Below are 16978 nucleotides of genomic sequence, written 5' to 3'. Positions count from 1 at the left end.
TTAAGTCTAAAGAACAAAATTCGGGCTGTATTCTTGGAAATAAATGGTGTATCTAGAGCTGATCATCCCTTTAAACTACCTTGTGTACTCTCTGCTGCTCTACAAAGATACTGCATGTACTCTATTTGACCTGCGTCAGTTCGGTGCCGTCCAAACATCTACAAATACGATATTGGCGGACGGTCTGGCTGCTTGCTTATGGCTGAGGAAACACTCGTTCTTAAGCCGGCGCTGGATCGTCAATGAGTAACCGTTTCTCTTATTAGAGGTCTTCGTGTCCGTCACATACAAGCAACTGCGAGCCCACTCATGAGTATCTCCGTGTGCTTGGTCATTCGCCCAAAGAGTGAAATCAATGTGACCAGTCTCTTGAACACAAATCTAGAGCGTTATGATACGGCTCCTATAGTTGATGACTCTATCGATGCACAATATACTGTATGAGCACCTGTATATTATCAATAGATCAGGCGTTGCAGTCACCCGAGGCGAGAATTGATATAAGCGATGAATGCACAATCATGAAAAGATTCATAAAGTTAAATTCACCGTTGCTCCATTATGCCAATCCGGTCCCATGCCTACCTACCATAAAGTCTTTTCCTCATCCTATACATTCGTATACATGCTTAATTCTAATATGCTATAGCCGTTCTATCCTAAAAACTCCGCCAATTTCCATTACACCATGATTATATAAATTCAGTCCGATTTCGGTTGGTCTTTCATCCCCGTTGTTACACTGCCACCCTACCAGGAGGGTTAAGCTTTCAAATGCCTCGCAAACCATGCATCAAAAAGATGGAAAAGACAGAAAATGACGGAGCCGTTTCCAGTATCACGAACCCCGTCTCAAGGAAAACCCCCTCAATTCTTGATGTCCCAACATAAAGGCTAACACAGAAGCGCCATGTTGGAACACGTCGCTTTCATTCGTCCATAGCTGCCATCCTGTCCAACAAATGGCACTTAGCTCAAGCACACTCGTCATGGAAGCGATACACATGGCCAGTCTGGACAAGTCAGCGCCACCACGTAAGATCTGGTGGGTAGCACCTCCAACGCTGCGGATGGCGATGATGCCAGCAATAGCTAGGATAGCGAGTCGTGCTTCTCTAGCATAAGGAGTCGTGATGAATTGGGGAATGAACCAAGATGGAAGGATGGCCATCAAAAAGTAGAGGTCGTATTTGTGTGAGGTCTGCGAACTAGAGAGGATAGGGATCTCAACTTGAATATCTTCATTCACAACGGTCTTCTCAGAGTCGGATTCGTCGTCGATGACGCTGGCAAAACTGAAGCTCTGTCCAAGGGCATCTGCCAGGGCATCCGTATCGTCAGGACCCTCAGGTGCGAAGAAGCTGGGGCTCTTAAAGTCCACACTGCTGGCTCTCGGCATTTCTTCCCGCCTGTCATCCATATGGCCCATTCCGAAGCCGAAACTGCCCTCTTCCTTCCTTGGCTCAACTGAAAACGCTCTCTTAAACAGAGGAGCACCCGGGGGGTTACGAAATCGCTGTGCTGGGTTCACCGGTGCAGGTGGTACCTTGTACCAGAATGGCCCGGCATCAGGCTGGGTAGGGGATTGGCCGAAAGGACGCGCGCCAAGTTTGGACACGGGGGGGTCTTGAAATGCCCGGTATTGCGATTTTTGAGCATGCTTCGGTAGAGGGGACCAATCCATTGCATCAGCATCCTGTGCGCGAAAGCCCTTTTGAGGAGACTTGTCTGATATGCTGAAGCCGGCAAAAGAAAGTTCATCTTGAGCTGGTTGGAATGGTTGTTTGCTGAGTCGGGAAGGCGGCAATGGGTTCATTGGCCGCTGAGGTGTGGGATATTTGATGGGCGTTGGGGTTTTGACTGGCGACGGGTTTGCCGATTCGAGGGCTTCAGTCAGAGCCTCGGCAAGAGTCTTTGGTTCTCTTATTTTCCTTCTCGGCGCAGGTGAAGGCTTCTGGTTTGCGGTTGTCGTCCTCTTGGTTATCTTAAAGAGCGGCGTGGTATCGACTTTGATAGACCCCCGAGCAAGATAGTAGATCTGAAGTTTTGGTCAGCAATGAAAGGTTGATGTGAGGTGAGAAAGCAAATGAACCAAATTAGGATATACTAGTACTTACCAGTCCCATAATAGAAACCATTGCAAAATGCGCACTCAGCTGTGCCCCAGTGGACTGGGCCTGGCCTCCTTGCATATGGAGAACAGAGCGGAAAATGTGTCGAAAGAAGATGATGAGGCCTTGAAAGCAATACCACTGCGCGAATCCGAAGAGGTGCCGTGTAAACCCACGAATAAGCTGCACAATGTACGGATTCCACCAAGCAGAGAGAAACCCTACTCTAATGCTCCATCCAATTAGCGTCTCAGCAGCGGGCAGGAAAGCCCGTAACCAGTTCAACCATGCAACAATCATCTGCTTTGTCGTGCCCTGATCGTCCGGATCATACATTCCGTTCTCCTCACGCTTGTCTAGAACGGCTGAGGCGCTGACCAAGTGCCAGACAATCTGAATAATAAAGCCCCCCCACCACAGCCATCGTCCTATGGTGTTTGCCACATCAAGGTAAGTCATCCTCTTAGGAACTCTTCTGCCCCTACTCTTTTCTAACATCCGTCTCAGATGGTCGGTTTTTGCAGTGTAGCCAGCCTGCTCTAGGCGTTCGTCAACTTTCTTCTTGCAGTCTGCGCATTCTTGAGGATAGCGCTTCTCCAGGTCTCTACGGTAGCGATAGTATTTGCGCTCCAGTTCGGCGTATTCGGGATGAGAGGGGTCGTCGGGGAAATACTGTGCCAATGATCTGGTAAATAGGCGTTGGTTCTTTAGGCAATTCTCGCAGAAAACACTTTCCGTAGGTGAAAGTGTTTGAGATGGCAATTGTTTGACGAATCGCTTTGGTGTGGAAGATTCGAGGGCTGGGGGGTCGGTGACATCGCCATACTAGATACTTCTGTCAGCATCGATACTATTCAAAGATGAACGAAGACAACGGTTTGCGCCAAGTATAGTTGAGGAATGTGTCACGAACCTCGTCCAGATAGTTTCTCGCCTCACAAAAGGTGCAGAGAAAGTCGCGTATGTGACCATCGTATCTGATGGATGACCGCTTCCCACAATAGAAGCAGGTCAGCAGCCTCCCCCTCAGGCGCACCATGGTTTGCCCTGTTGTTGCCGCTCAGTCGTTCGTAGGTAGTCGCGATATATCCAAGGGGCTGTATGATGACGGCTGGCGCGACGAGGCGGCGATGGGATTGGCAGAGCTGTAATAGAATCGAATGCAGGGCGGCGATTTAGTTGCTGCAGCTTTGGTCTGGAGTTTCTAGAAAGTTGGCGATTCTGCCAGGCGGTCAGCACCACAATTTAAGCCATAAACACGCTAGCAGTCGCAGATTCCAGCGGCCCATCGGCGTCACTAGTGCCCTAAACGACCTAAACGGCCTGCTGTACCCCAAAAGCCCCGCTGAATACCATTGGCTCCAATCCAATGAGTTTAGGTGTGTTGTCAACGTCACTTCGACAGCTTCAGATGATACTCGACTCTCCATCTATCATCCACATATTCGCCATTATTTTGACGAGCTATCAAACTTACATCCACAAAGCATTGGCACTTGTTTTTTAGGCTCTTTGACTTGCATATTCTAGTCTTAAGTCTTGGCTCCGAACAATGCCATCAGTATGGCATCTTTAGCACCTGCATTACCGATTTCCTCAACGTCCTCAACCGCCTCTCTCCCATATCATCTCACCATCCGGTTTTCAAATTCCCTCCCAGATCTGGACTTAGATGTTCCGTCTCCGCAAACCACAACAATTCTATCTCTGAAAAACCTAATACGAGAGCGCCTTGCGTCCCGGAATCGCCTTCGCTTCATCTACCAGGGTCGCCTGCTCCCCGATTCCTCAGCCCTCAGTTCCAGCATCAAGCCGCCTCCTCCTCCGTCTTCATCCCCGTTAACTCATGACAGCGACTCCAAGAGCAAATCCAAAGGAAAGGGCAAAGCTGTGGACGGTGGTGTGACTCCTGTAAGGATATACATCAACTGCTCTATTGGCGATGAGCTCTCGCCCCAAGAACTCGCCGATGAGCAGGCTGCTGCAGCCAACCCCCCTGATGAATCATCGAGCGCTGCCTCATCCCATCCAAATGGTAATCCTTCATCATGGACTCGGCCTCGTCCACGTGGTTTCGACCGTCTCCTCCAGACAGGCTTCACGCAGTCGGAAATCGAGACGCTTCGCACACAGTTTGCCTCCATTCGCACAGAAGGCTTTGCGCCGGATGCCATGCCCTCACCAGACACTCTGCGGAACATGGAGGATGAATGGATTGATAGCAACGCTGGGGGCATCCCTTCGTCGAATGCTGCTACAGAGGACGATCTCAACGGCATGTCCAACATGCTAGACGTTATGATTCGCGGCATGATGGTGGGGTTCTTCTTTCCCTTGGGGAGTTTGGCCTGGTTACTGCGCTCAGATGTATGGAGTGAAAAATGGCAAGTCTTTGTAGGTTCTGGAGTGGCACTAAGTCTATTAGTGGGAGTTGTTATGAGCATTACCAACATTTACTACTGAGGGAGAATATCTGGGAGAACATTTGCTCCTCTATGAATACATTACGAGCGTGTCTTTTGCTTGCGAAAAACAATCTCCTACACAGTGCTAGCTGCTAGCCCTTGTCTATAATGAATCTCTTTCCTATAACGCTCACCAATTATATACCCACTTTGTAGGTACTCTGACAGGGCTTTTACTATTTTTAATTTCTTCATCATGTCGGCGATAATGTTATGTTGATGTTGCTCAGGAGCTTGAAATATAAGCGCAAATTAGCACGTGAAAGTGAAACATTTGACACACGCCATCAGGCACCAAGGCAAGAACAACCAACCTAAGATTATCTTATCTTCAAACAAAAGGAAATCATTATCTAAGGTACTGCTAAGGTAGGCACGTAAAAATTACTTCTACTTCTATCTTCTTTCTCATGGCATCATTTTAACTCCTTCTATCGCTTCAATTCTTCTCCTTCACTTCAGTCTCCTGCGGAATAGCCGCCTCTTCATCAGATGGATGCTCTGTAGATTCAGACACTTCCTGTGAGTTTGCCGCCTCTCTCGCGCGCAGTACCTTGGTTCGCAACTCCCAACCGCCAGACCAACCGATCCAGCCCGTCTCGTGTGGTCCTCGAATAAGAACAAGCAGCAGGCCACCGCCGATGAGGCCGATGGACAGAGAGCCGCTCCTAATCCATCCGCCGCTTGCGTACAGCTTGTTTCCTACAGCCGTTCCGAACAGCTGGCCGCAGAAAGTGAAAACCATATAAACAGAGTTGACTGAGTTCTGGGCAGTCGGTTCCACGTTTGCAAACGCCATTCGGTTGGAAACAGTTACAATGTTCATGCCCAAGTCTCCGATACTGGCCCAGATGACAGGTCCGGCCAACGAAAAGGTCCCGGTAAAAGTTCCGATACAAACTGCCGCGAGCAGAATGATATGCCCTATGATCAAGGTTCCGCTCGGATGCAGACGTGTCATAACCAGTCGTGAAAAGATTGGGCTGAAGAGAACCGGCGACATGCCCACCAAGGCGAAAAGACCGATGACAAGAGTCGATAGATGGAAGGGCGGCCCCGCGAGCTGAAAGGTCAAAGTAGTCCAGAACGAAGTGAACATTCCCATGAGCAAAAAGGAAATGAGCGCCGACTGCGTTAGCACGGGCTGCTGGAAAGGCAGCTTTACCATCTTTACAAGGATACTGGGATAAGACGCGCCCGGTCGCAGCACAGGAAAATCTGGCAGCAGCAAGAAGGCGATAAGGACAATTGCAAGCTGCAAGCCAAACGACATCCAGTAGATGTTTCGCCAGTTTGTGTACTCCGTCACAATACCGGAGAGCAATCGAGCTACCAGAATTCCAAAGACGAGTCCAGACATGACGATGGCGGTCATGGTGGGTCGGTGTCGAGCCGGGGCATAGCGAACAGTCAGAGGAAACATGAGTTGCGGTGTGACGGTGAAGAGCCCAACGACATAGGACAAGCCGAGGAAGGACTCAAAAGTTTTCGTCAAGGTACAGCCAAGCCACTGTCATTCAAATTGTTAATCGCAAAGATCTCGATGAAACAGAAAGGCAACCAATGTCCCATCAACTTACAAACAACGATGTCACGAAAACCAAGCTTATAATCATCGGTCGGCGGCGCACAATATCGCCAACGGGGACGATGAAGAGCAAGCCAGTGGCATAGCCAGCCTGCAACACTGTTGGAACCAGCGAAGCCCGCTCATCTGTAATGCCAAAATCTTCCGCTATGATGTGAAGAATTGGATGTGTATAGTAGAGGTTTGCGACACTGAAGGCTGCCACCTGGAATTGTCTATCAGCATCGCCATCGCAAAGGTCGAGGGTGTGTGAATCATACAAATCCAAACACACAAGTCAGAGGCCATGACATTTCGAAGTTCTGTTCCGGATTCCATCTCAACCACGGTGGTGTCCAGAGGAGCTTGGAGATGGTCTTGGAGAGGCCTGTTGAAGCCTTTTCGCCCGTGGTGTCTTCTCCAGTCGCTGCCATCGCTATCGATTCCGGCCGGTGGTCTTTGTCTTTCAAATCGTCTCTTCTCCTGCGAAGAAAGCTACGATCTCAGCGACTTTGGCTCTTCAACGCCCTCTCTCTCCTCCTTTATAAATGGCCGACTGCGTGAACAAAACACACCGACGAAATTTTTGGATGTTGACGGCAGCGAACTTCCGTTCTTGACCCAATCAATGGAGTCGTGAGGGGCTTAACATCGAGCAGCTTATCTCCGTCAGACCCTTTCGGCCATTGCTCTGCTCCTGACAAATGGCTAATTTGTCAGCCCGGGCAAGTTTCCCATATGCTTGAGAGAACTCTATCAACTCAACTTCATCAACATTTTCTCACCAATGACAACTTATGAGTTGCAAAGCTTCAAAAAGGCTCAAAATAGGTCTCTTTTCGATCGCATTTATGCCCATTGTCCCGTTTTGGAAATACTGAGTGGCCAATCAAATGCAACGGGTGAGACCAGCGGCCCGTGCAGTCGCCACATCATCTCCACTAAGGCGTGATTGGTCTCGTTTTGACTAATCCAATGCGTCCTGATGAGGCTTCGGCCGTACTAATAGAGGACTTTGGTTAGGAGAAAAGAGCTCAGGATATCGAATTAAGTCCGATATAAGCTGCTCATTATGAGCGATCGAGGCTGAATCTGCCGTGTGATCTGCCGTGTGATCGGTTTCGGCAGACAAAGCCATGAACTCTGTTAGAAATGGTCAGCAATGGTATGATGTCGATTCTATTCTTATCTTACACGGCATCTGACTTTGCCGTGGTGAGAACGACAAGAATACCGTCCTAACCACATATAAAAGGTATGTTCTACCCGTAATTCCACACTGCCAGATTCGCCATCTTGAAAGCATGCATCGACGACGTCTTGATGATGTCCTGATACTGCCTCTATGTGGGATGCTACTTGCACGGGAGGCCAACTCCTCTGAAGATTACCCTAGACAACCGCGATATCAACATTCATTTCAATGAATAGCAAGGTTGTCAATACAAAACAAACAAACAAACATTTCAATGAACAGTGCGGGTACTCTTTGTCAAAAACTTTCGACAGCACATCTTATGATACTTGTACAATTGATGCCCGCTGAGGCAGTCTGAGGTGTGAAAGAGGTCTAAGTTGTTCGAAGCATCCAAGCATCGAACCAACATGTTATTTCATAGCCTTTAGTCCTGACGAGCAGATGGCAAACTCTTGCTCTATAGCGGCTAAAAGCTACACCAGCCGGCGGTTCCTTATCGCTGTTATCATGGCAAGGGTCCCCCAAGGAGTAATTGCATGTCCTTTGACAGTTTTCTCTCGCGCAATCACTTTCCAACAGCTGAAACGTACATGATACGTAACGGTACCAGCAGACCGTTCAATATCCTCCGCACCCTACGGAGAAGAGCGAGTCTCCAGCAAATCTTAAAAAAAGCAAGGAGATGAGCAGCAGGGATAATACATTGAGGCTACCCCAGCGAACCGAGTCAAGGATCGGAGCAACGTACCCTTTCATTGACCGTGGTGAGACTCCACTGGTCTGTGCCCGATCTTCACCTGTAACACATATTAAAATCAACACGAGCCTGCAACTGACCGCCTCAAGATCATCAATCAACTCCTATGACTACTCCATATTCCATACTTGGATGGCTTTCTTCTGAGGCACATGTCTGCTCTAGAAGGCACACCCTTGTCCAGTCCTGGTTTCAATATCCGGCAGTCGGGCATTACTAAGGAGTATCATGATGAACTATTGGTTCATCACGTGAATCAGTAGTCAACTCCTTATCTGCCGTGCCATATTCCTTGACCATTTGGTCTCCTAAGTGAAAGGCTATTGTTTCCAAGAGACAATAGTGTCTAACGGCACGGGATTCAGTTCTCGTCAAGTCCGTACGGAACTCAACCCTAAAGGTCATCTTGATGCTACAGTCTTACCCGTAGAATGGTACCAGATTAACGGTGTCTTGTGATACGATGGTTTCTTGAAGATCATGAACAATTCTGGTCATTCTCGCCACGTGCCGAGCGAGGAGCCATAGTCAGCTCGACGGGGTCATTCCTCTCTCCATTCAGATGCCGGCGGAACCGAACTCGTTAACGAGCTGAGATTCCTACTCAAGACAAGAGGCTCCACGATGAATTGGTCTCGTGGGCTACTATGAAATATGGACCAACACTCAACATCTCTCCAGAGGAGCAAAAGTGTCCTCCTTCTAGGTCATGCTCCGAACCCCGTTCCAGGAACTCGGGCCAAGAAGGATGAAGCTCTGGGCAAATCAGGCTGTCCTTTTGCAAAACGTTGCGGTCTGTTCTGATGTATCACATCTTTACCTGGCCAATTTCTTGCAGTAGCTTGTCTAGAATGCAGGCTCTCTGATGCTAGCACAATCGAGACTGTTACGCATGACTCGGCCGCTGGAGCCCGCTATAATGGAGAAAATTACAGTTTTATGAGAGCCAGGGTCACGGAGCTGTCAAGGCAACATCTCACAGCTTGTTGGCCACTCGGCCGCACCAAGAAGCCGGTCCCATCCCACTCATTCTCCGCCGTCCACGGAGAGGCGATTCCCGCTTCGACATAACCTTCTCGACCTAAGGCTGTCTCCGGAACAAGGCCCTCCGGTTTAGTCTCCTCCCCCCGCGCTATATACGTGTATATTCCAGGGGGACCTCACCGCGCGCACGGGTGCGCTCAGCTTTTGATCGGCCAAGGACATAGACGAGACAAACGGTCTTCTGGGGTACGTCTTGCATTTTTGCAAAGAACCCAGCGGTGAATTGCTGTTTTGGAGCAGTCCGCGTAGAATATTCCCAATTTGTCAACCCCAGAGAGGATTCCGGAACTTACAAGGCTTGGGGGGGCTGTTGCTGCTGCAGCCTTCCGAATCAGCAAGTCTAGACAGCAACAAGCCTCCGGGTTTAGCAAGGCAATTTATATCGAACATGCATGTGCCGTCGCAACATGGGCAGCATTGTGGCTGGGGTACGAATATGCCAATGCGACTGTGATGGCCAAAACGGCTGGCGGAACAGTGTGAGACGATGATACCTAGGCACGCGCAAGGAGAAAAAATACAGTGGAAGAGGGTGTCATCCCATCCCATCCCATCCTTCTCCGCACTTTCAAAGGGGGCTAAACTGTGACTGAAAGGTGACAAGAATACATATGTCATAGTCATCCAGGCATAATGGCGTGCGAGAATCCCATCGAGATTTGCTGCGCCTTTTCAGAAACTCCGTCACGGACCGGCAATAAGCAAGCAACCTCCCTCCCCAAGTTTTTTCTTGGCAAGAAAGCTTAGAATGTGATGCATCACAACAGGCGCGCGCGGGCTGGCCTTGGAGTGCGTATAATGCAAATAACTGGGCACATGGGCACTTGCGTTGTGGAATCGATTCAAGACATTTCCAGCTTAGAACAGCTAGCTACGAAGGCGAAAAAAAGAAAAGAGATCTAGTGGCGTCTTTGGTTGCCGTCATTCTCAGCTCCTTCGTCAAAAGACGGCAGAGAAAAGGCGAGGCGGGCAGCGGGCCTGCACATCAGGCCCCAAAAAAGGGACGCTACGAGAGAGGGACGATACGAACGTACAGTATTTTGCCCTTCTTTGCTTTTGGCGTCCTTCGCTTCCTCCCTCCCTTCCCTCGTCTCCCCTTGTCAAGCGACTTTTTTAGTTGGTGTTGAGTACTGTTAGTACCTGCATGGTCCCTGGCATACCTGGCACCTGGTTCTTCTGCAACGGCACAAGTTGTGACTAGCAGGGATGGAGAGCTCCGCACGCCGAGGAGCACTTCGCCGAAGTAGTTGCGCAACTGTAGATTGAACAGCAACCTTTCTCCAGTGATTGCGATTCAAGAACGTATCCATCCGGCTGGGAAATTGAGGCACGTGGGTGGCGATCTTGATGGTAATTTCTAACAAGTTGATATTTGCTTTATGTACAGTACAGGTTCTGAACCAGCTTCTATGATAATGACAGTTTCCGCCCTCTCCCACGACGAACAAAAAAAAAAAAGGGAATCAAATCAATAGTAAGCCTCCCATCCCATCCTCCCAATTGAAAAATGTCCGTTTTCTTTGGCGGAGCGAATGGCCCGCCTGCCCTTGTTCCTCGACCGCGGCTCAACCTCGCAGCCGGGACTGCAAATAAGTCGGCCAGGGGGGGCGAATAAAAAAAATGACAACTCCCGACACCTATTCCCAAACGATGATAGCTCACATGTATGCGGACATTACACCTTACATGTATATTCAGCCACCCCGGTAAACGACGCCTCCGTGCCTGACTAGCCCCCTGCAGCATGCAGTTCCCTCTTTCTGTCCTGGTGACCCCCAATTACCTTGTATGAATCAACCTGCACCGGGCAAACACCTCCTATCGCACACCACTGCGGTACGAGTTTGACGGACGGATGCCGATGCACTTGTTCTTTTTTCATGATTCCCATGCCCCCAGCCCATTTTCCTCTTTAGCCTGCAGAGAGAGGGGGGTATTGAGGGTGTTAGTTCATGGTAGTAACACAAAAGAAAAGACACAAAAAGGGTAACAAAAAAAAGAGTAAAATGAAATTGTGTAAATGAGTCGTAAACGGGGCGTTGTCAGATGATCGTCAAGCACTATTTCCCTGAACGAACAAGTTTTTCGGGGCACAAACGACGAGGGCCATGAAGTTCAGGTGTTGTTTAGTAGGCATACCCCGCCGGCTTATCGACCGACTGTCGTTGATCCTTGAAGGGATCTTCATGATATCGCGCGACGGGCTTCGCCGTGGCAACGAGCGGGATGTCATCGACGCTCGAGTGCATCCCTGCCGACGAGACAATCTCCTCGTCGTCGAACTCATGGCCCCGCTTGTTGCTTCGCCAGTTGCTGCTGGTGAGCGTCCCCGACTGGTTCTGGCTGCGATCGCCAGACTGGCGCGACAGGCCGCTGTTGCTTGCGTACGAGGTGACTTTGCACTTGAGCACCCGGAACATTGGTCCCAGTGTGGGTAGCGATGCGCCGATGATGAGCAAGGCCCCCTCGGCGACACCAAAGATGTCGAGGTATGGGACTGAATCTGCATCGTCATATCAAGATTAGCAATGTTGATCTTTTCCAGAGTTTTCTTCTTTTTTCTTTTTTACTCCACATGTTCTCTTTTCTCCCCCGGTTTGATAACTCACATGTGCGATCCTGCTCCATCTCTCTAAAGGCATCTTGGAATACTGTAAGCTTGTAGACTGACACGGCGCATGCCATGGCGCTGAGCCCAAGAGCAAAGCACACAGCCAGTCGGTTTCTCAGAGGCATGTTAAGCCTCATAATAAAGGGAATCGGATAAAACGCAAAGAAAAGGTCGAGAAAGGCCGAGTACGCCGACGTTGCAAACGCCAGGCTCGTCAAGACCTCGCCGCTCGCACACGAGCCCCCCTCGATAGATTTGTCCCATTGGTAGGCTACGGGGTGGCACTGCGCAAACCACCATACCGACACGGCGAGGAAGCATGCCTGGCAAGTGATGGCCAGGCTCAGGAAGAGCACGGTCGTCTTAGTTCCATAGTCGAGGATTCGTTTGAGGATGGCGATGATAGCGAACTTGGGAAGGGAAAAGGACCAGATGACAACGGCGTTAATGATGGCGTTCCATTTGATGGCTTGCTCGAGCTGATCCGGCTCTAGAGTGTCTTCTCGCCGCCCCAGGCCGTAGCTGATGCCAATGCTGGAGCAGATGCAGCTGACGATGAGGATGACGAGGCAAACAAAGGTTACCAAGTCATCGAGGCCGAGGCGGCCATATCTGCCTCGGTGGAAACACGCTCGACAGATGAGGCGAAGTACGACGATGACTACAGGCGGAGAAGAGAAAAAAAGAAGCTTGAGTTAGCAAAAAATGACATGGAATATTGGCCAGAAAGGGCTTGTCAAACCTATGGAAATGGCAGTTAGGGACCAATTAACTTGGTTGGCCACGATGCCGAAGTCCTCAATCACCCCAAGTCCCATCTGGTAGTGGTGTTTTGAGCCCGATTACCGTCCATCCATGTATATATCCGAGCCCACGCCAATGTGAGAAGAGTGACGAAGCACTATTCTCGTCTCAAGAGGGCGCCCGGGACGAGGCGATACTAATAAGGAGGTGGGATGCACCCTGTACTTGTACTGTAGCAACCCAGGCCAGGCCAACAACCAAGTACCTCGTACTCCGTCCTTCTGCAACTCCATTAGGACAGAGTACTGGTAATTAACGACAGCCGGCCTCAACGGCTGCTCCACCCTCGTGCGCAATGGACGACGCCACCGCTAGCAGTTACCGATGGGGGGAGCCTCATGCCGGGGACGTGGGAAAGCAGGAACGGAATGCACGTCACAACGTTCAGCTTCATCCCACGTTTAGGACGGCCGCCCGTCGCAGTCGAGGCTGGTGGAACAAGAACAGGAACAGGCCGTGAGCATGATGGGGCCTCTCCGTTAATACAGTAGCTTCTTTGGGTAATCTTCCACCCCCCCGGGCATCTTCTCCATACCCGGCCATTCTCTAACATGGTCCTCCCTTTCCTTGGAAACAAGAAAAGGCATTTTCAGACCTTCTGTCACCGTCGCAATAAGGCCCAGTCTAAAAACCGGGCGGAGCGTCCCATCCCAAGAGAGATGGTCAGCCTGCCTGATAAGATTGTCCAAGGTAAAATTGGCCCCTTGGGCTAAAGCACTTCTCCACCACGGCCAGGCACGTCGCCAGCTTAGTAGTCTTTCCGGAGTCATGCTAACGCCAACGCCATGAACCATTTTGGAATTCCAGCGCCGCAAGCGCGCGGGGAACATTGGGGGATAGATGCCGGCGTGCTTCGAACAAAGTGGCTTTCCTCGTATGTCTGATATGGCGGTGTCGACAACACTGATACTGTTTATGGGCTTCGCAATAGTACTCGTAGTCCTTTTTGGCAAGGTAGCTGCGGATTCTCATTTCTTTGCTCGTACGAGTACGGGCACTATGTCGCAAACGCTGTCTTTCACTATCTCTCTTGTCATTGTGCTGTAATCACAAAAGATCCGCTGGGTCGAGAACTCGAGCCCGGCACACAATAAGAACCAAGCGTTTTGACCAGGTCTGATTTGAAAGCCCGCGGGTTTTATTGTTGCCCCCTGGACATGACGGCCTTGTGGAGAATTCGGGTTCGCAGCAGCGTGTCGGACCCTCCGCGATTGGGTCGCCCAAACTTGTCGTTTCTCTTGACTCAGCCATCGCCTCTCTGGCTGTACGGGTTTTTTCTTTTTCTTCTTCACTCGTATTGCAGTGGCAAAAAACATTGATTTCTCAAATCTACAGGTTGATCTTCAGGAGATGGAAAAAGAAACAATGAGGAAAATAGAAAGCAAATAGGGATAGGATTATTGAATCTGATGAAAGCATGTCTCAATCTCGTTAGAAAGGCCGATCCGATGCTGCTATTGCCGTTTTGCAGCTGTGTCATGCGACACAAAACGGAAATACGCGAGACAAGAGAAAATAGAGTACGAGAGAAGGGGAGAAAGAAGTCGCCAAAGCAGGGATCATGGAAGTAGTGGGAAATAATGGCCAACAGACGGGCCATCGCCTATTAATAGGCTGTCACTCGAAAAAAGAAAAGAAGAAGCAGACAAAGCACAGCACTCCTTTACATGCATCGCTCAGACTCGCTGAGTATAATATTTGCCTTAGCCCATGGATTCTCGTCCACATTGTAGTATTAAGCCTTGGTGTTTTCATGGCAGCAGCGCTGGCTTTCCGATGATCCATCGGACACAAGGAACATCGTACGGAGTAGTTCGTGCCATCTGCTCATACGGATCCATCTGATCGAATCGACGTTGCTAAAGGCTGCTGTAGCGGCGGATCCGCGCATCCGATGAACGGGATGTATCTCTTCGTTCCAACGATGCGGGTGGCCTCTGCGGCGGCCCAGCATAAGCTTACGAGTTCGCAGTGCTGCTACTGATCCGTGCATCGCAAAGGAATACTAGCACTGTTCAATGTGATGGAGTATGAGTGCTGATAATGGCAATAATCAGCGCAGGCGCAGCCCTACGACAGGTCAAGCGGCCAAAAGTAGTTGCATGCGACGAGATGCCATGTTACCTGTCATTTTCCCCCTGAACAGCTTATGAGTGATGGCTGTGTGATGAAATATATATAGCATATCCACCTTTGTGTGATAGACCATGCGGGCGCCAGTCATCGACTCTGGACGGAGCATTACAAGAGCCGATCTCCCACCGAGGTTGATTGACGGTTGGTTTCCCGGCACGAAGTTTGTCCTGTCAAACATGTGATGACTGTATACCGGAGTGACAGTTGGGTACTCGGCTGTTGTTTTTCGCATGCCTGTTAGTCTATGACTTCCGAAAAGCGGGACAGCACACATAGCTGTCCTTGATGCTGCGAATCTTACGATGCAGTCATCTATGCGGCAGCTTTCACGCCGACACCCCACAAATGGGTTAGGAAAGATGGGCTCAAATTTGTGATGGCATGATTGAACTTTGCATTCATAGGAGAGAGTCCTAGCCCAGCACAACTCGCATTGTGCTTTCGTATCCATCTTTTCTCGTCACAAGCAAAATAGCAAGGTAACGAGATGTCTCACTTTTGACTGTCCTTGAAGAGCGTCTCATTGGACGAAAAGCCCGCGTATTTCCTTGGTTGGCTCGTCATTGGTTGGATGCTCCTTGAACTGGTCCAACGGTAGGTCCAAGAGATTGGTCGGTAGATGAATACTTCAAATCGAAGCAAACAGGCATCTTCAGCCAGCCAGGGTAAAAGGGGCTCACTTGGAGCCCACTCTGGTCCAGTTTTGTGCCTCGCTTGACAAACAACTTGACTGCAGTGCATGGGCAGGGCGGCGGTAATTGTGAAAATCATTTCGATGTCACAACTTGGCAGGCTGTCGTAAGGTTGATTGCGGTGACGCACCACTCCTCTATGGAGCTAGGGGGTTGACAAGCCAGCTTGTGCCAACCTCCCTATCAACTTAGGCTGAAGACGTGGTTCAAGGGAACTTAGAACTTGGGTGCTTGGGCCTTTGGTTGAATCCGATTGCGCAGCATCACTCAGAATTCCAACTCTTCCACCTCCATTCCGCACGTCACGCACGTCTTGACAGTCATACCCTCCTCGTTCTCGACCGTTCGCCCCCATTCATGCACATGTCGGCCCCCTCCGCCCACAGCATCGCCAAACTTGCTTGGTGCCCCGTTCTTGTTGCCGAGTGTCCCTGCCTGTCGTCGAAACGCTTCGGTCCTTGTCTTGCGCTTTAAGTCTAGCAGTTTCTCTTTGAACTTTGCCTCTTTGCGAGCCTTCTTCTGGGACTCGCGCCGTTCGTATTCCGCGTCCAGCGCTTCTGCTGAACCCCATTTCGTGCCGAGGGCGTATTCTTCTACCTGAAACCGCAGGAAGAGCATCATGTCGTGCCAGTGGGATTTATGCGGATTTGGCTTGTTCAAATGAGGAAGCAGTTCGGGGTCCCGCAGCTCGGCTGTCAAAAGGGGAGGCGAAATCTCGTCAGTATTTCAAATCGTACCAATCTGCGTGAAAGAGAAACGAGGCTCGACTTACGATCTGTCAGGAGATAGTCTTCTTTGCACTCTGTTTTGGTCAACAGAGAATATTTTTCGGGATATTTATCTTTGCATTTGTTGCACACGCAGATGTGAAAGACTTCTTCCCACACAAAGTCAATCTCCAGACTTCCGCACTCTCGGCACTTCTTCCTTGTCTTTTGGTCGTCCAGAACACTAATGCCCGGCTCAAAAGGGCCTGCTTTTAGCCTCCTCAAGTTTTGTAACGTTTTTTGCTTTTCCCATTCTTGGATCGTCATGCCCTTCGGTCTCTGCTCGTCTACCTGACCGGGCTTCTGAACGCCCAGCGCATAGTTGTGAGGGTCATCCTCCATAGAGAGGAAGCCACCTTTTGTGTCCGTCATCGAGCTCATGTTGTAGTCTACAAACTTGGTAAACTTCTTTGCCGGTCGCAGGGCGGCCTCGTCTCCCACGTTACGCCCATCACGATTGTTGCCAGCCGCAATATCTCCCGTCGAAATTTCGTTGAGTGGCCGCTTTCCATTTGCGGGTTTCGAGACGTGCACATGTTCGGTAGGTATGAATCCAGCAGCTGACTTGGGAAGCACCTCCGCAGTTCCCGAGGCTCGCTGCTCAGCTTCTCGCTGTTCGCGGATGGCTTTGGCTCGTAGGCGGCTCTCTTCCTGTAAGATTTATATACCCTGGTTAGCCGGAGAATCCCTCTAGATGTCCAGGAAGTAAACGTACGATGCGCCTTGTCATCTCTGGGGTTTTCGATGACGTAGCTTGCGAATTGGTCGCAGCTGCTGGAGGCGTGACTGGACGCTCCATTGTGTATATGTATCGAAATTCGCAGAT

At 50.1% G+C, this 16978-nt stretch overlaps 5 protein-coding genes across 5 annotated transcripts; 1 reads left to right on the top strand and 4 right to left on the bottom strand.

Annotated features, from left to right (window-relative positions):
- Positions 1-838: 838 nt before the first annotated feature.
- T069G_08674 (uncharacterized protein) lies at positions 839-3150 on the bottom strand (the record flags this gene model as incomplete). The annotated part of the gene is made up of 5 exons (XM_056175884.1): positions 839-1822; positions 1877-2038; positions 2118-2236; positions 2288-2936; positions 3025-3150. The coding sequence occupies 5 exons, from the start codon at positions 3148-3150 to the stop codon at positions 839-841; spliced, it is 2040 nt and encodes a 679-aa protein (XP_056026833.1).
- Positions 3151-3674: 524 nt separating this feature from the next.
- On the top strand, positions 3675-4574 carry T069G_08673 (DUF2407 ubiquitin-like domain-containing protein; the record flags this gene model as incomplete). Its single annotated transcript, XM_056175883.1, has 1 exon — positions 3675-4574. One exon carries the CDS (start codon positions 3675-3677, stop codon positions 4572-4574), a length of 900 nt encoding a protein of 299 aa, XP_056026832.1.
- Positions 4575-5015: 441 nt separating this feature from the next.
- T069G_08672 (major facilitator superfamily domain-containing protein) lies at positions 5016-6577 on the bottom strand (the record flags this gene model as incomplete). Its single annotated transcript, XM_056175882.1, has 3 exons — positions 5016-6086; positions 6157-6369; positions 6425-6577. The coding sequence occupies 3 exons, from the start codon at positions 6575-6577 to the stop codon at positions 5016-5018; spliced, it is 1437 nt and encodes a 478-aa protein (XP_056026831.1).
- A 4691-nt stretch (positions 6578-11268) lies between these two features.
- Positions 11269-12571, bottom strand: T069G_08671 (uncharacterized protein; the record flags this gene model as incomplete). The annotated part of the gene is made up of 4 exons (XM_056175881.1): positions 11269-11645; positions 11752-12037; positions 12077-12414; positions 12496-12571. The coding sequence occupies 4 exons, from the start codon at positions 12569-12571 to the stop codon at positions 11269-11271; spliced, it is 1077 nt and encodes a 358-aa protein (XP_056026830.1).
- A 3081-nt stretch (positions 12572-15652) lies between these two features.
- On the bottom strand, positions 15653-16951 carry T069G_08670 (uncharacterized protein; the record flags this gene model as incomplete). The annotated part of the gene is made up of 4 exons (XM_056175880.1): positions 15653-16077; positions 16158-16656; positions 16729-16803; positions 16868-16951. The coding sequence occupies 4 exons, from the start codon at positions 16949-16951 to the stop codon at positions 15653-15655; spliced, it is 1083 nt and encodes a 360-aa protein (XP_056026829.1).
- Between the last annotated feature and the right edge of the window lie 27 nt (positions 16952-16978).

This window comes from Trichoderma breve, chromosome 5 (assembly GCF_028502605.1).
Source record: "Trichoderma breve strain T069 chromosome 5, whole genome shotgun sequence".
NCBI lineage: Eukaryota > Fungi > Ascomycota > Sordariomycetes > Hypocreales > Hypocreaceae > Trichoderma > Trichoderma breve.
The sequence above is the reverse complement of the archived record's forward strand: the minus strand, read 5'-3'. Positions and strand labels throughout refer to the sequence as shown.